This window comes from Apium graveolens, chromosome 1 (assembly GCF_009905375.1).
Source record: "Apium graveolens cultivar Ventura chromosome 1, ASM990537v1, whole genome shotgun sequence".
Classification (NCBI taxonomy): domain Eukaryota; kingdom Viridiplantae; phylum Streptophyta; class Magnoliopsida; order Apiales; family Apiaceae; genus Apium; species Apium graveolens.
Window position 1 is genome coordinate 197,526,051 of NC_133647.1, and position 22,096 is coordinate 197,548,146.

General features: G+C 33.6%; 1 protein-coding gene across 1 annotated transcript; it reads left to right on the top strand.

The window, feature by feature from the left end:
• Positions 1 to 227: 227 nt before the first annotated feature.
• Positions 228 to 1,460, top strand: LOC141723982 (transcription factor SRM1-like). Its single transcript, XM_074525960.1, has 2 exons — positions 228 to 642; positions 761 to 1,460. Exons 1-2 carry the CDS (start codon positions 242 to 244, stop codon positions 1,221 to 1,223), a joined length of 864 nt encoding a protein of 287 aa, XP_074382061.1. The 5' UTR covers positions 228 to 241; the 3' UTR covers positions 1,224 to 1,460.
• Positions 1,461 to 22,096: the final 20,636 nt, after the last annotated feature.

Below are 22,096 nucleotides of genomic sequence, written 5' to 3' on the forward strand. Positions count from 1 at the left end.
AATGCTTATGCATGTATGTATACGTGGAAGGTGGAAATTATTTGTACGTGTAACTTATCTGTAAGCTAACTTTTTTATTTTTCAACTCAAAATCCAAATCCGCTATAAAATCCATGATCTGTAACGTATCCCATGGATTTGGTTAGTTAATACAGAATAGAGTACCTTTAAAAGAAGACGCATCATCTATGACTTTCACATCAAAATTTTAACCAGTTTCAAGTAAAACTTGTAAACTATTATGGATCTGTATCTTGAAAACTTTTCAAACAATCATTTTCAGTTAAACTCATCAAATGAAATTGAAAATGATGGGTATACTGCAGATGGTTGGACATTTGAGGAGAACAAGATATATGAAAATGCAATGGTGGATTTTAAAGACACTAGTTCCCTGCCTTTTTTTGAACATGTGTCTCGTTTGATGCCAGGGAAAACTATTGAATCCATCAAAAAACATAATCAAATTCTGATGGAGGATTTGAAATTTATCAAGTCTTCTAATGGTAACTTTGAAGATATCCTTGAAGAGGACATTGTAATGCAGGAAGAGACTAGAAAAATCGAAATGAAGGACAAGGCTAGAAGTGTGACTCGCAGGCCTAGGAAAAAGGGAATACCATGGACTGAGGAGGAACATGAGTAATATTTTCATTTCTTTAAGTTATTTTTTTTAAATACTTTGAATCATTTGTGTTTACATAGTGGCATGCAATTTTTTCACATTACTTATCAATTTTGTTTGTGTAAAATACACCAGCTTGTTCCTGAAAGGGCTACAACAAGAGGGAAAAGGAGAATGGAAAACCATTTCAAGAAACTACTTGCCTACCAAAACACCAACTCAAATTGCAAGTCATGCACAGAAGTTCGAGAAGCGCATGCACAACAAAACTCCTCCTGAGAAACGTAGAAGAAGTATCAATGACATCAGATTCTGCTCTGATCAACCCAGCTTTTCTTCTGATTCTCAAGCTCTCCAGCCAAACCAGCTTGGCTTTGTATCAAACTCTCAGCCTTTCCCAAACGGCTTTGTTCCAAATTCTCACAATTTCAGGCCAAACCAGCTCAACTCTTTTGGTTCTCAGACTTTCCAACCAAACCAGTTCAACCTCCCTGTGAAATTTCAGCAAAACCATCTCGGCATGAATCCTCAGAATTTCGAGACTAACCAGTTCTGGAACACTGCATCTTACAATCATGTCAACAACAACTACTACTAGTCATGTTGGGGTTGGCTAGAAGGGCTAAATGAATGAAGATGCTTTGTCCTCGAGCTTATGCAGAATTAGGTTGTTTTTGTTTTGTCGTTATATTTTATCTTGAGAGTCTTAGACAATAAAATAAATAATGTTTCATCAGTAGTTATGTAAAATTGGCTGACACCACAGTCAAGGTATGTTATGTTTCTGCGTCAATGTTTGTGTATGTTTCTGTTAAATGTCAAGAGTCAAGACTGATCAAGAGTAAGGGTCATGTGGTCTTGTGAGTTGTGATAAAAAAAACAGTGTAATTTGTTTAATGGAATAATAATGTTGTTGTGTTTGTGTAGTAATTACTTCTTCTTTCTGTAATGTAAAACTGAGCCCTTATAACTTTTCATGTAAAAATTGCTATTTTATATACTATTAATTGCCCAAAGCTATCTTTTTCATATCAATTTTGTATCTCTTTGATTAAAAGTAAAATATGGTTACATGTACCAATTACCTCTACCTTAAACATTTATTTAATAGATTTATAAAAAATCAAAAATCTATCTGGCTAAACTTTTTTCATATTTTTTTATGAAAATTGTTCATACTCTGGTTTTTATATAAAAAAGGTTAAAGAAAACTTTTTTTTTTGTAAAATAATATGAGAACCTAATGTGTTTAGGAGAAATTTAATACGTCAAAAATTAACGGGATTAAATGCTCAAAAATAGAAAATTTACCAAATTTAGAGAAAACTTATAAAAATTTACAATTTTTTAATTAAAAACTGAACTAATATGTAAACTAAGGGAATTCCCACGGGATTCGGGAAACAGTTAAAATAATAATCTTGTAATTTTAATAAATTTTTATGATTAAAAACAATCTACTAATTCTTATTATATAAAAAACACTAATAATATCTCGATCTTTTAACATCAAATAATATCAAAATTGATTTCTAATATAAAGAAAGGGTTAATTATCAAGTAGGTCACTTATTACGTCCAAATATATCAATTAATATCAAAATTGATTTCTAATATAAAGAAAGGGTTAATATATCAAATATATTACAAAACGGACTCAAATTTGTCACTCATTTAAAAATTTGTATAAAAAATATCACTCTATCGTTAGTCGAAATTCTTAAAAGTATTATATATTGAGTTTCGCACATTTTTTATGAATGATATTACATCCAAATGAAAGGTTCCGAGTTCCACTATTTTAGATAATATTTTTAGATTTTTTAAATTTTATCAACTATTTATTTTTATTTTTTTGATTATTTTCTTTGATTTAAATAAAAATAAATAGTAGATAAATTTTTAAAAATCTAAAAATATTATTTAAAATACTAGAACTCAGAATCTTTCATTTAGATGTAATATCATTTATAAAAAATGTGTGAAACTCAATATATAATACTTTTAAGAATTTCGACTAACGATAGAGTGATCTTTTTTATACAAAATTTTAAATGAGTGACTCATTTGAGTCCGTTTTGTAATGAATGACTCACTTGATACATTTGGACGGAATAAGTGACCTAGTTGATAATTACCCCTATAAAGAAATGACACATTAAAAATTAAAAACATATATTATATGCATTGTAAAAACATTGGTCAAGAAAAATATAAATTATTTTAAAAATATACTAATAGCATAAATCCTATTATACATATATACATATATACATACATATCGGGGTATGCCACTGATCTTAGATTTTGCCTAATCCCTGAAAAATTTATAGAACTTTCCTGGTTCCCGCCCCTAAAAATTCACTGAATCCTCGACATGAACAGAGCGGGGTCAGGCGGGGCAAAATTAATGTCCATCCCTATTTGTTTAGTTGAGACTAAAAAATGAAGTATAAAAAAAGCAAATTCGTGTCACTCCTAAATTCTTAACACCAAGGTTGACTAAGTGCATTTTATATATGTGAGGTGAGTGAAATAAATTAAAAAATTATTGGATAAATTAATAAGATTGTAAGACATATTAGAATTAATGAAAAATGACGTGCTCTCTTAAAATATAATAACAAATGAATTACATTCAGAAAAGAATCATGATAAAAACTAAACTGACCAATATAAGGGTGTAAATTATTGTCTAATTTAATAAAACTTTTGGTACTAATTTTATAATTTTAGAAATATACTTAATAACAGATAATTAAATGTACTATATTTAATACACTATTCATATTAGATCAAATTTAAATATTTTATTTTTCTCAGTCAAGTCCGACTAATCCAGATCATTGTTCAAAAACTCGACCGTCTTAACCAATATATTCACATACCCGCTTTTGAGTGTAGCTCAGATCAAACTCGGTCCTACTCGGATTAAAAATTAAAAAGTCTCCAAATAAATAATAAAATAAAATATTGAACCAATATAGTTATTTAATTATTCAAGAGTATTACAAAAGTTACTCATTCACCTCACTATGTAATCTATGCCCGATTTTATAAAAAATTAAAGTTTTTCACATCCATAATGAATTATAATTAATATTTTTCCGCTATCTAGGAAATATATACAATAATAATAAGAATAAGAGTAATATATATTTTTTCTAGTTGGTTTCATCTTTAAAATAATATGTAATTTTTATATTATACATATCTATACTAATAAATTAGTTTTAAAATTTAACTTTTAAATATATTTAATTTTATATCCAAATACTGATCCCAAATACTCCCAAATTAAATTGAATACTCTTGACTCGGCAAACTCATTAAGTCAAACTTAGTTAAACCGAATTAATTATGATTTTTAAAAAATAAATCCAAATACAGTTAAAAGAAATATTTAATATTAAAAAAATATATAAATTACGACAATTAACAAAATAATTCATATAATGTGTGTGTTTTCTTAAATAATAGAGTCACATAATTAATAATATAATCCAACATTTTATGCACAAAAAAGATAAAGTTATAAAAAAGAATTTGATAAAAAGAGAGAACGTGTCTTATCAAATAAGAATTTCAAACTATAATAAAAAACTATGTAGCACATGGGGTAGCAATTAGGTGTGAGCAACGGGTCAGAACCGAACCGAACCGAACCGGAACCGAAAGAATAGAGAACCGAAATAGTAATATTTTAAGAACTGAACCAGACCCGTTTATATGTAAGAACCGAACCGTAAAATTCGGTTCGGTTCGGTTTTGAACCGAAAGAACCGAATTTACATTTTTATTTCATATTTATTTATTTTTCATATTATTTTGAATTCTAACTTTTTAAATTTTGACTAGTTTTGATTATGTATTAACGATAACTTAGTAAAATAAATTTTTTATTAGTGGCAAATCATTTTGAATTCGATTACTTTCTAATATTTAAGAAAAAAAATATTTATAAAAATATTTAAAACTCCATAAATATTTAAAGAAACAAGTAATACAATAAAAATTATATTTTTCTTTAAATTTATTATAATATTATAAATAGAAAAACATTATAGGTAATATATATATATATATATTTTATATTTATTCATCAATATACGGTTCGGTTCGGTTCTTACGGTTCTAGTATGTTAAGAACCGAACCGAACCGAACCAAGAACCAAAGTTTCTAGAAAAATAAGAATCGAACCAGACCCGAACTAGTTAAGAATCGAACCGGAACTGCAATTTTTGATTGGTTCAGTTTCCGGTTCCGAACCGGGAAATGCTCACTCTTAGTAGCAACATGAAGTTTGTAAGTAGGATGAGCGGGGTTCAATTCCTATTGAATACAAAAATAGTACTTAATTTTGTAAAAATGACATTTTTATAATTTTTTAATATAAAAAGGCAGAATCATAATTTCACACCCATTAAAATGACTCTTTTTACCACATTTAATATATAGTAATAGATAGATAGATGTATTATTTTACCAGTTTTTTTAATTATAGTTCTTATATTAATTTCAACTCAGTAATCTTATTTCTCATATGACTCAATAATATATTTTAATGAAATAATAAATTTTTTGAAATTGTATAATAATTATAATCTTTTTATTATAATCATAACACAAATATCAGATCTTTATAATAAGCGAAACACTTTTTTAAAATGGTCCAAAAAATTTATATCACCCTATTTTTGTCCAACCCATATTTTGGTTTCACTTCAATCATCCTACAATAATCTTATTTCTCATACAACTCTATATTATTTTATTTTTAATGAAAAACGTATTGTAATTATTACTATATCTATTTCAGCTCGATAATCCTAATTCTGATATGACTCTATATAACTCTATAGTATTTTTTAATGAAAAAAATAAATTTGTTGAAATTATATTATTTTAATCTTTTTATTATAATTCTAATGCAAATAATGTATTTATCACATGTATATTACAATTTTTACTTTTCCTAAAATAATTATAAATAAAAAAATAAAATTAACAATAACTTTTAATTCTCGATTTGTCCTCACCTTTATTTCACCTCTAGATTCTTATATTTTGTACAGTTCTAAATTGTTTTCAATAAATTAATATGATTATTAGAATTATATTATAATTATAACTTTTTATAAATCAATTACACTTTAATAAATAATATATTTTGATAATAATGGTGATGTATAATGAGAAAATGCACAGAATACCCTACTTTTAAAATTGGATGCCTGAAAAGACATATGAACATAAAATAGTGGTTAAAATACCGGCCACTTTATGCATACAAATATTTTGTTTGAACTATACACATGTTTCTTATATATAATCACTGCAATTAAAGTTTTGAGTTTGCTAAATACGAATGCTCAACATGCATATCATATGTTAAAAAAAATATAAAACATATTACTATGGAATAGTGGTTAAAATACTGGCGTGTATATATATATATACATATATATATATCGGAGAATGATCAAATATAAACCAAAATTAAAATAGAAACAGGTAGGGGTGAGCGCGGTGCGGGCGGTGCGGTTTTTTCCTAAAACCGCAAACCAAACCGCACATGCGGTTTGATCAAATTTCCAAACCGCAACCGCACCGCGTACCCTCAAAAACCGCATAAACCACACCACAAATATGCGGTGCGGTGTGGTGCGGTTCACTGCGGTTTATACATTATAAGTTTGAAAATTTTAAATAAATACAAAACTTAAATTAATTAAATTTTTGAATAATATAACAAAGTCGCCAATATTCTTCAATAATACAAATTAGAAATTCCACACTCTAAAGTTTAATGTAGAAGCTTGGCTCGGCAATTAAATGAGTTAACTTATTAAATATGTGACTTTTTACCATGTGTCTCATTATTTTTGAAGAAACACAAATAAGATGATCACCACACAATAATTGGTCTTGCAGAAACAAGATGATCACTAAACAAGCGTATGTTAAATGGAATCAAACTTAATAAATGGAATCATGAAATGTAAGTATTATATATATATATATATTAAATATTACGGTGCGGTGCGGTTTGAAGCATATTTTAGAAATTTAAAACCACAACCCGCACCGCATCGCGCGGTTTATTTAAAATTCAAACTGCAACCGCACCACGAAAAATAAAAACCGCGCTTTACGGTGCGGATTGGTGCGGTGCGGGCGGTTTTTGCGGTTTGTGCGGTTTTCTGCTCACCCCTAGAAACAGGAAACTAATCTACGCTATTAGATCAATCTAATCTAATGGTCTCCTCTAAAGCACACCACCCAACTAATCTATACCCTCCTACACCCAATCTCATCTTTTCCCCTCCATTTTAAATTTGATTTTCCCCGTCAAACGGTAAGTTATTTTTAAAATCCGACTTTACTGTATTTTTCTCCATCTCTCAACGATCGACTTCCATACCATATGTGTTATATTTCGAAGTAATTTTAAAAAAAATACCATATATGTTATAATTTGAAGTAATTTTAAAAAAAATATTATTTGGTGTCTAGTTTCTATTCTAAAATGGTTTCTATTAGAGTAGCCCCCTATATATGTATTTATCGTTGGGAACCCGCAGCCGCTACCCTTCGGGTGCGCAGTACTGGGTAAACCCCACTGGCTCACGAAATAGCCTGTAAATCACGTGAACCAAGATAAACCGCATGCAATCCACGTAAACCAAAGTAAACCGCATTTAAGCGACAGGCTCTGGCTCAGGTGGCATAATCATAAATTCTCCTCCCGTGGGATTCAAACCTGTGACCAAGAGAATAGTTATCCCCTCTTTAACCAACTGAACCAACCCTTGCAGGCACGTACTAATATTTTGTTTGAACTATATACATGTTTCTTATACGTGATCAAGATAATTAAAGTTTTGAGTTGGCTTAATACGAATATTCAACATGCGTATCATATATTAATTTTATTTTATAAAAACATGCATCTTCGACATCTTTATGCGTACATATATATAAACATATTCGTGATGTACCCATATTCATGTTTAGTTGGTATCTTGGACAATCCTTCCCACCACTGGATAGTTTGGGTTGGATTTTCTAAGTTAAAATTAGAAATTTTGAAAAAACACTTATACTAATATGATTTTTAAATTTTTTTAAATAAACTAACTCGACCCGTGCTTTATCAACTAGTTTTCATTGATTACTAGTATTGTCAAAATTTGCCTATCATTGATTACTAGTACTGCCAAGATCTGCCTATCCATTGTTATCCGTCATTAATTACAATACAAGAGTCCAAGACAATCCGCTTTGCATGAAATCTAAGGCTTAAATTAAATGTCACTTAAATTTGAAATTTATTGGTTAGAAAATATAATTAATGTAGTTGTAGCCTTGTAGATAGCATATGAACGTATAACTACTACTCCACCGTCCCCTTTTGTCATATTAGCAAAAAAACACATATATTACAAAATATTGTAAGTTATTTTCATGCATACCCTTATTGCATTAAAAGTTAAGTTATAAGTATATACATTTGTCTTTGGGTAGATATAAAAAAATTTGTATAAATATGCATTGCAAAAATAATGAAATAATTATTTAGGGACAAATTTATTAAAATGACACGGAGGGAGTATTCTAATATTTTAACACAAAATAATAATTTAGCAAGAGCGGTATGTCTATAACTACTTTAACATCCAAGAACATTATGGCAATAACTATAATTATTTTGCATTAAAAATTGGAAATGATATTAAATACTATATTCTACATTTACAACCATAAAATTTGTTCCAACATGTAGTATTTCCTCTAATTTTTCACAATTGGTACTTGGATTTGATACCAGATAGTTTATTTTTACTATACTTTTGCAGGAAATTTTGTTATTTGTCTAGTGATTGCATCACTGAAAGAAGTTAGAGTCTATTTTAAGGATGGTACATTAACTCTTCTAAACAAAAACTTAATGGATTGTTTGATTCCTGCATAAATTAAGAGAGTGCTAAGTTTGTTAAAAGGCAAGGACACTATTACAAGAACCTGGAGATCATCTTTGGCTGAATGGTTGATTGAAAGGGAGGAAACAAAGAAAAGAGATAAGGCTGAAGCTGAAGAAAGAAGAAGGAAACATGATGAAGAAATAGATATGTTTATAAAAAGATCAGAAGAGTTGAAAGCAAAAGGAATGAGCAGATATTCTAAAGATAGTAGATTTCTAAACATTAAAGTTGGTGGATTCTTAAGATTCTGTTTAGAGTATCTAGACCAAGGGTACCCTAAGGCAACAAGGAAAAACTTGTGGAAGCTCTAAGCGGAACACTCATCATAGAAGAACTTGAAATTCTTGATCACTTAAAAGATAAACTTAGAGAAGAAGCAGATATAAAAACTGTCTTTACCTGATTCCTGTAATCTTGGAACTTGGTGAATATTATTTTGTACAAGTTGTAATTTTATCAATCTTTATGTTTTAATATTATCTTCCATCAGTTTTAAACTTGGGGTTAGTCTTGTTAACAGTCATGAATTTGTGTGAAGCAATCTTCTCACAAATTGGGGGAGATTATTGTAAAAGACATGCCTGTACTTTAACAAGACTAAGACAACTTGTCAACCCTAAGTAAGTTGTATTGTTATCTAAATTTGTATTCTATACTTATAACACTTAAAGTCTGTAAAAATACAAAGGAGCAGACTTGAGTCTTTTTCTTAAAACAGTATCAAGCCTAAAGATTCTATCTGGAAGAAGATCAAGAAGATCATGCCTCAGAAGAATTTTGAAGAAGCTTGGAGTTGAATAAATCTGTTTGGAGAAAAATGTTCTAAGTCAAGATCTCTACAAGTCACAGATTTAATGTTATAGAGAAGTCATTCGAGAACTCCAGAATGACTTATCGAGAAGTCATTCAAACTCCAGAGAGTACCGACGGATAAGCAATATCTACTCGACGGATGAGCTATATATCCACTCGATGGATGAATAACATCTACTCGATGGGTGAGCAATATCTACTCGACGGATAAGCTATACATCTATTCGACGGATGAGCAATATCTACTCAACGGATAAGCAATATCCAGCGGGAGTAGAGAAGTCAGGAAAGCTACTCGAGAACTCAAAAAGATATCGACAAGTCATTCTTTCACTAGAGAACTCAGAGTTATCGACAAGTCTATATCCATTCGAGAACTGAGAGATATCTACAAGTCAAGTGAAGTTATGAAGACTAGAGATCTCGATGAGCTGAAGACCTCTACAAGCCAAACTAATTATGGAGTACTAAAGATCTCGATAAGCCATTGTACTTATCGAGATATCAAGTGTTCAAATGAATCAAACTGGAGATCTCGAAGTACAGTCTCAAAGTACAGAATTGCAGATCAGTTTAATATCCAAGATAAACAATCAACAAACAATCCAACTGCTGGATTGACAAGTCTACAAAAAGCAGCTTGAAGTGTGTGCAAGATCAATGGCAAATATTAACGGACAGAGAAAGATTAAAGTAAACACGAGATACTAAAGATATGCTAAGCCAGAAATGTAAGATTTGATTTTCTATAAATAGAAATGACAAGTGACAGTTTAGAAAAGCTAATAGCATATTTATTATCCACTGTGTAAACCATCAGTTAACTGAGCTATAAAGTTAACACTGGTCCTCTAGTTAGAAGTAATAATTTAGATCAAAATTCTTGTAACACTCTCGAGAAGAAGCTGAGCTCTTTAACTTCGAAGAGCTTAGAAATTTTGTAGCAAAGCATCTTAATTTTTAATACAAAAATTAAGTGAGTTTTGAAGATCTGTGTTCTTTATTTTGTGCAAGTTTAATTTCTGCATGAACACTTTTCTATACAAGATTTAATTTATTTTGTTCAACCATTATCTTTCAAGAAAAGCCTAAAATCAGAAAAATACATTCAACCCCCCCCTCTGTGTGTGATTCATTACCTAACAATAAGTAGTGTATTAGACTTGCAGACAACTCATATAACCTCCTAAGTTAAATTAAAAGGCAACCGCCTCTTAGTGGTTCTTTAAACAGCTAAGAGTATTATTTCATACCTTATTAATAAAGAACCACTTACCATACCTTATTCATTTTTATCATTAAAAAATTCATCCCCTCATTTTTTGACTTATTTTCTCTCACCTCCTTCCTTTATTCTTCAACTTTTTCCAAATTTATAATATTAATATACTGATAAAGAGGGTGTTTAGATATCATTGTTGGAGTTGAAAGATAAATTGATATCCTAAATCACTAAAAAAATTATTATTTTGTAATCATGTATATAAGAAACATACTACAGACTCCTTATTTGAGCTCTTAACCCAAAATATAAAGAAAAACACTAAAATTTCAAATTCAACAGACTCTTAAGGGCTTATCAAACCGAGAAAAAATTAAATTGAAGTAGTAATTTCAAATCTGAGTCCGTCCAATCAAAATTTTATTGAAGAAAAATCAAATCGGAGTTCTAGATGAAGGAAATGGAGAAAATGGTGGCAGCAAGGGGGTGAGGTAAGTCGACGTCGCCATGATAACAACGAGGGAGCGATGCAGGCTGTGATTGTTGGTGACAGAGGGGGATGGTGTTTCACAGGGTAGTCAGAGGTGTAGTTGTTGCATCTTCATCAAGTTTCTGTTATGATGTTATATTGTCATGCAAAAAAATTATTATGTTCATTGTTCAATTATACACTTCACATGTTTGAAGAAGCTGCACCTAGACGTGAGAGATGTATGTCGTGCAGCACTAGAAGCATCTCTTCGTGAGGTTTTGTTCCAGATCATCAAATTTGGAAGAGGGATCATGTTCTTCCAATACCAAATATTGACGTTGTTTCATTTCCGTATGAAATCACTAACTCGAGGTGAGTAGATTTCCATCTATTTTAAGCCTTCTTTGCCACTTAAGTTCAAGATTTCTTTTTTCAGGGGTAATCATTTTCATTGATATTGTCCTTAGTCAATGATTTTTATTTTGAACTTGTGGGCAGTATTCCATGTTTAAGATGTGTTAGTGATGCTACTCTTACAAGTTGATGCATCTTATGAGAATAGTATCATTTCCTAGTAGTTCCCATATAAAGAGTTCTGTTATTCCTAATGAACTAATAATGAGATTTACAGAAGGGGGGTTGAATGTAAATCTCAAAACTTTTTCAAGTTTTGAGCAGTTTCAAAGGCTATGTGTTTAAGATAAACAAGTGTATGAATTGCTTTAAGCTAATACTGACAGATATATATTCAAACACTAATGTAAACAACAAAACAGACCTTAAAAACTTTTATGGTGGATTGTTGTTCCACCAAAGATGGTATTTCAGAAAATCTGTGATTCAAGAAGTTGATCACAGCTGCGTCCTAGTACAAACTAGATAATTTTTCTCTCAAGATTTTTCTAAACAGCTCTGGAAAAATTCTTTTCTAATTACTAGCTGCTACTTGGTTTATATATCACCAAGTTTACAAGTGAAGACAAAGATAAAAAGTACAATAATAAAATAAGTTCTCCACTTGTTTCTTCTCCATTTTACTCCAGTGCATTGTTGACTATTGCCTCTTTATACTAGAGTAGAACGGCTGCTTTTTCTGATGTTCCTGAAATAGGCTACCACATCTCAGTTGTCTCTGTCAACCCATGTGCCTCTGTTTGTAGGTACAACTACCACTTGTCAACTGCTATTTAACAGAACATCCGTTGAAGCCTTCATCCGTTGATAGCTTTATCCGTTGATGTGTTAGCAGTTGAAGCTCTATCCGTTGATGCACTCATCCGTTGAAGGATGTTATCCGTTGAAGCTTTAGAGACATCCGTTGAAGCTTTGTTTCTCATCCGTTGAAGGTCTTTAAGTTATCCGTTGACACCATTTCATTTATACAAAATTACAAGGCATGAAATACTTACAATTGGCCTTCCTATTTGCATATCCTCTAGTAGTCAACATGACTTATAATTTCCCTCAACATTTAAGAATTTATATCTCAAATTCAGAGACTGAAATGTGCTACAACACTAGACTTATTTCTAAGTAAAGCTACACCATCAACGGATAGCCAAAATGGTCTTATCCGTTGAGGCTACAAACACTAGATTTCTACTTAAGTGTTTTGTTAAACATATCATCAAACTAATGCACATATATTCCTAACAATCTCCCCCTATTTATGTCTATAAGAATTGTAGACATAAATTCAAGGTTAACTTGATGATAACAAAACACTTAACAATTATATGAACTGAAACTAAGTAGAAATTCAAAAGTGCTGCAAAAGTGTATGTACTAGAAGGTAATTGAAGATTTACAGTATTTCCAAGGATGCTCCTCTAGCCTGAGCAAATCATCTTTTTCTTCTTTGATCCCTGGTTTTCTTTCCTAGCCCTTTGTCATTTTCCTCAATTTGGAGTTGGAGTTGTCTGAAGAATTCAGCTTCATCTTCATCAGTGATATCCAACTTAGATTGCATTTCTTTGAGAGTTTCATTGCTGGCAATCTTGAGTTGGTCTTCAAGTCTGAAAAATCTTCTGACTCCTTTATCATCTCTGAATTCCATCAACCAATGAGGTGATTTGTGAATTGTAGTTCCCCTTTCTTGAATGAGTAAGGTTCTGGGCAAGGCATTGGGCTCCCTCCAAGTTTTCCTTATGTTGGCAATCTTGTTGAGAATTTCAGTCTTGGCAGTCCTGGTAAAGCCAGAATCCTTTTGTATGGCTGAAAAGACTCTGATCAAGGTAGAGTAGCCTTCATTCAGAATCCTGTAGAGAGGCCATGTTCTTTCCCCAGCTCCTTTGTATCTGAACACCAATCTCTCTGGTAGCTGTCTGTAAGCAGCAATTCCCCTTACATCCTCCAGCTCATCCAGATAGAGTTCAATGTCTGAAATTTCTTTTATGTCACAGATGTGAACATAATCATCTTTAGAAATGGGTGGCTTAGAGTTAGGTTTATGTTTTTGAGTGAATTTCTTAGAGTTTAGGGGAGGTGTAGATTTGGATTTTCTTTTCTGTTTCTTTGGTAGTGGAAGAGTGGTTAAAAAGGTAGGCAAATTGATGGTGTCCCAATCAATAGGTTCCTCTTTTGGGATGATTGGTTCACCATGGATGTTTATAGTGGGATCAGCAACAAAGGGTTCAGGTATGGAAGGTAGAGATTTAGTTTCTTCAGTGTTGCCTTCACTCCTTCTATGTGCCTTGGCCTTTCTTCTGTTTCCCTTCTGCCATTCCTCTTTTTCCTCCATACTTTCACCAAATATACTCCCAAAAACCTCATCTAATTTTGCAATCTTGTCTTCACCCCTGACTTCAATTCCTTTCTCATTTTCAACTAGACTTGACTTTAGCTTTTGTTCAAGCTTTGCTTGTGCTCTTTTGTCAGCCTTGAGTTTTTCAGCTTCTTTCTTTAACCTTTTGGTTTCTTCCCTCTTGGCTATTGAGAATTTGGGATGTCCTTGCATCACACATATGCTCTTTCCCTCTCTAAAGATAATAGCCATATTTCTCCTTACTGCCTCATCCATGGTCTCCTTGTATTTTATGATGCTAGTACCCAAAACTTTGTCTTCATCAGGCTTTGGAAGAGGAAAGTCCACTTCTTTCATCTGAGCAAAGTCTAGAGGGTTCTTTGTGGAGTCCTTGCTGGATCTAGTGTTGGGCTTGAGAACCATAGGTTTTAGATTCTTGAAAGAAGTCTCTCCAACCTTATTTCTCCTTTCTGGCTTGTGCTCCATATTGATTGGTTCAACCTTTGTGCTATGTTTCACAGATATTGATTTATCTTGTGTAGAGCCAAACAGCTGTTGCATCCTTTCATCAATTCTCCTCCTTTGCTCTTTCACTTGAATTTCAGCTGCTGCTAGCTGGATTAAATCAATTCCATCAGGCTTTCCTTTGATTTGAATGATTGGAGAAGTAGTGATGGCAGGAACTAGCACTTTAGATATTTGGATTTTTGTAGATGGCTCTTCTTCCCCTTCCCTTTTACTCTCCCCCTTTTTGTTATCATCAAGGAGAGGGGTCAAGCCCTGTGCTTTTGCCAGCTACATAAGTAGATTTGTTTGAGATTGTTGGTTGTGAAGAATGGTGGCCACAGAATCTTCAATAACTTGAACTCTGTCTTCCAATTTGGCCAGCCTCTTTTCAGTATGTGATTCCTTTTTCAATCTCAACAAAATGTCCTGCATTGTACCATAGGGCATGACTGAATCCAATTTTTCAGAATTGTAGGATTTCAAGTCAGCAATATCCTTTCTGAGTTCATCCACACTCAGATTCTGTCTTACTTGCTGCAACTTCATGAGATGCAGTGAGTCCAAGTGAGCTGTAAGGATAGCCTTTGTACCAGCATGAGAAGTTTTCTGAATGGCCTGTTTGATAGTACTGATTTGTTTGACTAAGGAGACATTGAATTGCCCTGTTGTAGACTCCTTTGTGAAGGCCCATTCAGGTAGATTTGGAATAGAACTAGGGCCTTCATCTCCCCCTAAGTTCATGCTTCCATCAGAAGAAACAAAGTCATCATCATCAGAATTTACTCCAAATTCTTCAAATGACTCACCAACTGTTGAAGGCATCTTGTTAATAGCAGCTTTGTCCCTTTGAAGAGATGCTGTTGTATGTACTAGATGTAGTGTCTTTTCTGCCTCCACATTGCCCTGTGCAGCCAATAATTGATAGGCTGAAACAGGATGAGTAAAAGTGTCAGCATCCAAGGAAATGTTATCAATAACAGCTTTGTAATGTTGCTGAAATTGTCTTTCTTTTTCAGCATCATTCACAATCATTGACTCACTAGCAATGGCTGGATCCATCCTTATTTCTGCTGTACCTGCCTTTCTCTCATTTTCTCTATGTTCTTGCATCAAGGGCTCCCCCTGGCTCACACAACTCACTCCCTCACCTTCACCTACTAAGGTGGTACTCCTCTCACTTACTTTTGCCATGCTGGAAAAAATAGCATGCATGTTTGAGCTCTCAATCTCTCCTTTTGCCTGGGAGCAACCCAGCCTCTCACTCAAATTGTCACTCCCTTCCCTCAGTCCTAGAAGTGATTGTACAGTAATCAAGTCTTCTACACTTGGAATTGTTTCAGTTGTGTGTGTGGATACTATCAACGGATGAGGAATGGCCGTTGAAGGTGAAACTGATGGTATCAACGGATAACTGCTGTTAAGCTTATCCGTTGAAGAACAACCACTTATCAACGGATGAGTGATATCCGTTGAAGAAGGAAAAGAAGTAGAAATTGAAAGTGATATAACTGTTGAATCTGTGTAGATTGATATGAGTTTTGGTGACACAGATCCTTCAATTACATCTGAAAGAATTTGCGGGTGATCCAACAAATCATCTAAAAGATGATGATCACCTGTATTTGAGTGGGGCTCCTCCCTGAGTTGTAAAGAGGGAGAATCAGGAATTGATGGGAATAACATATCCATATCTAGAGATGGTGAAGAAGTGTGTGGTGATTGATGTGTGTTAATTGTGAGAGAATGGGGCTGTGACTCCACATTTGTTGGAGCCACATCAAACTGAGTTTGAGAAGGCATAGATACAGATGGATGTATCTGTGCAGTGTGTGCACCTTGTGTAGAAGATTGGGTTCTTGCTCTCTTTATTCTAATAAAGGCTTTTGTTGGTGAGTGTTTGGCTTTAGTGTCCCTCCCTCGTTTGTTCTGTGTTCCTGGTTGGGAACTATTTTCAATAGTTACATCCTTTTGGGAGGATGCAGCTAGGGATATGCTAGTAACCCTTTCAACCACCACAGCTTTTTGAGAAACTGTGGCTTGGCTAGCTTGGGAAGCACTTATCTCTCCTTTCTTATCCTGGGGGTTTCTTTGATGTTCACCCCTCCCCTCACCACTCACACCCTGTTCACTCCCTTCAAGGTTAATGGTAGATGTTACAACTATTGTCTTTTGAGAAACAACAGAGGTAGTTTTCTTTGTCTTTGATTTTGAAAGTTTAGTTTTGGTGACCTTGGTAGGAATCTGTTGGGGCATTGTCACAGATTCCATGGCCACACTAGAAGATAAAGAAATAGAGGGGTTGGAAGAAGTAGGAGTTGTAGAAGCAATTACCTCACTTACCTGAGGTACATTCATGATTGGTAAATATACCAATGGCACACTGCTGTTGAGATCCATTCTCAATAAATCTGCAAGAACTCTTTTCTCTTGTGCCCAGCACTTGAGTTTATTATTCTCATTGGTTATGACCAAACCTTCAGCAACATGGTTAGCCAATAACATAAAGAATCTAGCATAATAGATGTTATTAGATCTATTAGCTTTGTTACCTAATCTAGTACCCAATTCTAGCATAACATAGTTGCTAAAATTGAAATACCTATCAGAAACAAGCATATAGAGCATATTAACAAGAGATGAAGTTATGGCATCAAAATTGCTAATTTTCCCAAAGAAAACCTTGATAAAGGCATCCCCAAGAAAACTCCATTCTTTCCTAAGGCCTTTTCTTTTAATACTCCCTAAACTAGCAGGGTTAAGAGAATAACCTATGGAATCTAACATGCTGGATACATCATTATCAGTGTGTGGTGTCATGGCATTGTTCTCAGGTAATTTAAAACATGCTAGTAAATCATCACAGTTAACACAGTGATTTTTACCTTTGAGAGTGAAGGAGATAGTCATATCTATTGAGTTGAACTCAGCAGTTGTCCAAATCTCCTCAACTACTTCACAGTAAATCGTTGGGGCTTCCAGCATTGCATAGCTAAGTTTACAGTTTTTGATGAAGTCCATCATTTTGTGATAATCGGAGTGGGCTTCATTCTTTTCTACCAAAGCTATGAAATTGTTCTTCTCATAGATGAATCCGGATTGAGACATAATCTTTACTACTGGTGCCATTATTGTGAGTAGAATTTGCAGAGAATAACTTGAAGGTTTTGCAGAGAGAAAATGGTAAAAGCTTTGAAATTTCAAGAAAGCGTAAAGTAAAAAAAATGAAAAATCAGAAGGGCTTATATACTTTCTCAAATTAAAAAGCATAAATAAGAGATTAAACAATAAATATATGTAAGTGAATTTCAACCGTTTAAGAATAAACTGTAAGTATTCTAAAAACTACCTTTAAAACAAATACATACAGCTGTATGTATGAGTATCAACGGTTAAGACAATAGAATCAACGGCTGTGAAACACCTGAATCGACTGATGTGATATTTCAACGGATAAGGTAAACTGTCATTCGTTGAAGAGCACTTCAGTTTTATCCGTTGACGGATAAAAATTCCAGAAATGTATATGACTTTCAACGGATAATGAACATCCGTTGACAGAACAATTTTGACTTTCAACGGATAGGGAATATCCGTTGATGGAATAATCTGTGTTAAAAATCAAATTTGTTCTTGCAGCTAATACATTTCAGGCTTCAATTCAAATTGCAATAAGGACATGAATTTTAAGAGTAATTAAGCATACCTAGCTCACTTACCAATCTTGTGAATGTTGATTCATCAAGTGGCTTGGTAAATATGTCTGCAATTTGTTGTTCACTTGGAACAAAATGAAGTTCCACTGTACCTTTCATCACATGTTCCCTAATGAAGTGGTACTTGATATCAATGTGCTTGGTTCTTGAGTGCTGCACTGGATTTTCAGTAATGGCAATGGCACTTGTGTTGTCACAAAATATTGGAATTTTGTCAACAGTCATACCATAGTCAAATAACTGGTTCCTCATCCATAGTATTTGTGCACAGCAACTACCAGCTGCAATATACTCAACTTCAGCTGTTGATGTGGAAACAGAATTCTGCTTCTTGCTGAACCATGATACAAGCTTGTTCCCTAGAAATTGACAGGTGCCTGTTGTGCTTTTCCTGTCTATTTTGCAACCTGCATAATCTGCATCTGAGTAGCCAATTAGATCAAAACCAGACTCTCTAGGGTACCAAATTCCTAGATTTGGAGTCCCCTTGAGATATCTGAAAATTCTTTTAATGGCCACTAAGTGAGATTCTTTAGGGTCAGCTTGAAATCTAGCACAGAGACATGTAGAAAACATTATATCAGGTCTACTAGCAGTTAAATATAAAAGTGAGCCAACCATGCCTCTATAACTTGTAATATCCACAGACTTTTCAGCCTTGTTTAATTCAAGCTTAGTGGCAGTGGCCATGGGAGTTTTTGTAGGTGAACAATCCATTAAGTCAAACTTCTTTAAAAGATCATAAATATATTTAGTTTGACTAATGAAAATTCCACTACTAACTTGTTTTACTTGTAACCCAAGAAAGTAAGTTAGCTCTCCCATCATGCTCATTTCATATTTACTTTGCATTAATTTAGCAAACTTTTTACAAAGCTTATCATCTGTAGATCCAAATATAATATCATCTACATAAATTTGTACAAGTATCTTAGAGCCATTAACATTTCTAAAGAAGAGAGTTTTGTCAACAGTACCTCTTGTGAAATGATTATCTAGAAGGAACTTTGACAAAGTCTCATACCAGGCTCTAGGTGCTTGCTTTAGTCCATAGAGTGCTTTCAACAGATAATACGCATGGTCTGGAAAATTTTGATCTTCAAAACCTGGAGGTTGGCTTACATAAACTTCTTCCTCCAATTCCCCATTTAGAAATACACTCTTGACATCCATCTGATAGACTTTGAAATTGGCATTAGCTGCATAGGCTAGAAAGATTCTGATGGCTTCAAGTCTTGCAACTGGAGCAAATGTTTCATCAAAATCTATTCCCTCTTGTTGAGAATAGCCTTTAGCAACCAATCTGGCTTTATTCCTTATGACAATGCCATTTTCATCCATCTTGTTTCTGAATACCCATTTTGTGTCAATGGAACTCTTGTTCTTTGGCTTGGGTACCAGCTTCCAAACTTTGTTTCTCTCAAATTGGTTCAGCTCTTCCTGCATAGCTAATATCCAATCTGGATCCATTAAGGCTTCTTCCACTTTCTTAGGTTCCTCCTGAGATAGAAAACTACTATACAGACATTCATTTTGAGTAGCTTTTCTTGTTTGCACTTTAGATGATGCATCACCAATGATCAGTTCAAAGGGATGATTCTTGGTCCATTTCCTTTGAGGTGGAAGATGTGCTCTAGATGAGGTGGCCTCAGTATTGTCGTGATGTGAGACAGAGTGTTGATCAGTTGAAACTCCCCCTGAGTTGTTGGTCCTTTGCAGGAAACTTGGAGTTCTATCAACTGATGATGTAAATCGATTGTCCGTTGGTGAACTATGATCAACGGATGCTTCATTATGTACTTCAACGGATGATGCACTATGTCTTTCAACGGATACTGCATTGCCTCTTTCAACGGATGCAGAATTCTGTGCATTATCCAAGGGCATATCTTGAATCCCTTTTGAAGTGTCATCTCCATCAATCTCCTCTTCACTATCATCACAAAATATCTCAATGTTGTCAAATTTGAGTCTTTCATGGTGTCCCTCATCTGTTAGTCCATCAATCTTTTTATCATCAAACACAACATGCACAGATTCCATAACAATGTTGGTTCTTAGATTGTAGACCCTATAAGATTTTCCAGCTGAGTAACCAACAAATATCCCTTCATCAGCCTTTGCATCAAACTTCCCTTTATGGTCAGATTGATTTCTCAGTATAAAGCATTTACATCCAAAGACATGAAGAAATTTTAGAGTTGGTTTTCTTCTCTTGAACAACTGATAAGGAGTCATGCCTTTAGCTTTATTGATCAAAGAAATATTCTGAGTGTAGCAGGCACAATTAACAACTTCAGCCCAGAAATATGTTGGTAACTTTGATTCTTCAAGCATTGTTCTAGCAGCCTCAATTAAAGATCTGTTCTTTCTTTCAACTACCCCATTTTGCTGAGGTGTTCTTGGAGCTGAGAACTCATGCATGATTCCATTTTCTTCACAGAACAGCCTCATTGTCAAATTCTTGAACTCAGTTCCATTGTCACTCCTGATATTCCTAACCTTCAAGTCAGGATGATTATTGACTTGCCTGATGTGATTGATAATGATTTCACTTGCTTCATCCTTTGATCCAAGAAAATAGACCCATGAAAACTTTGAGAAATCATCTACAATCACCAAGCAATATCTTTTTCTTGCAATTGACAATACATTGACTGGTCCAAACAAATCCATATGTAGCAGCTGTAATGGTTCATCAATTGTTGTTTCAAGCTTCTTTTTGAATGATGCTTTCCTTTGTTTGCCTTTCTGACAAGCATCACACAAACCATCCCTTGAGAATTCAACAAGAGGAATTCCTCTAACTAAGTCCTTTTTGACTAGATCATTCATTGTCTTGAAATTCAAATGGGATAGCTTCTTGTGCCATAGCCAACTTTCAGCTGAACTTGCTTTGCTGAAGAGACAAGTAATAGATTCTGCATCTGTAGAGTTGAAGTCAGCTAAGTACACATTTCCTTTTCTAACTCCAGTTAGAACCACTTTGTTGTCTTTCTTACTGGTGACAACACAGGCTTCTGAATTGAAGGAAATTGTATTCCCTCTATCACATAGTTGACTGATGCTCAGTAAGTTGTGCTTGAGACCATCAACTAATGCAACTTCATCAATTATGACATTCCTTGTTGAAATCAAGCCATATCCCATAGTAAACCCTTTGCTGTCATCTCCAAAGATTATGCTAGGGCCAGCTCTCTCCTTAAACTCTGTGAGCAGGGAGAAATCTCCTGTCATGTGTCTTGAACAGCCACTGTCCAAGTACCATAGATTTCTTCTTTTTCCCTGCACACCATAAAATCAATCAAGTTGATTTTGGTACCCAAGTTTCCTTGGGTCCATTCTTGTTAGCCTTTCTCCTAGACTTCATTCCTCCTGCATCTTTAGACTTAGGTAACTTTGAGTCAACCTTGATCTTAGATGTAGTTGGTTGAGGTGTAGGGTTAGTCACAGAATCATTTAGCACATTTGGAATTTGATAAGGTATGGATTGTGCAAGCATGTTATTCCATATTGGCATATTGTATGGCAATTGAGGCATACTAAATGCAGCAAGATAAGGATTGTTAAAATATGGCATGTTTGCAAAATGTGCATAAGGATTCTGTTGAGACATAACAGGCATAGCATGCAGAGGTGATGCAGACATATTAGGCATGGAAGAGGGCACAGGTATGGGAGTTTTCTTAATAGATTTGCAATTAGCAGATAGATGATTAACACTACTACAATGCACACAGCTTTTTCTAGGAGCATACTTATCAGGTGTGTAATTGTTATGTTTGTTAACCCCTACCTTTCCATTTCTATTAGATTTCCTTTTAGTTTCCTTTTTATCCTCAACCACTTTGAGCCTATTCTTTAACTGTTCTAAGGTCATGTGTCCTATATTCACCTTACTGAAATCTTTGGATGTGCTTGCTTCTTCTTTGACAAAGTTCTTGGAAGTTGAACCAAACTTTTTGTTGAGTTTCTTTAGATTTTCACTTTTAGAAACATCTGCCTGTTTTAATTG

Coding starts and splice junctions, on each gene's coding strand:
- LOC141723982 (XM_074525960.1), top strand. CDS start 242: ATGGATCTGTATCTTGAAAACTTTTCAAACAATCATTTTCAGTTAAAC. Junction 643..760: donor TGGACTGAGGAGGAACATGA/GTAATATTTTCA, acceptor AAAATACACCAG/CTTGTTCCTGAAAGGGCTAC.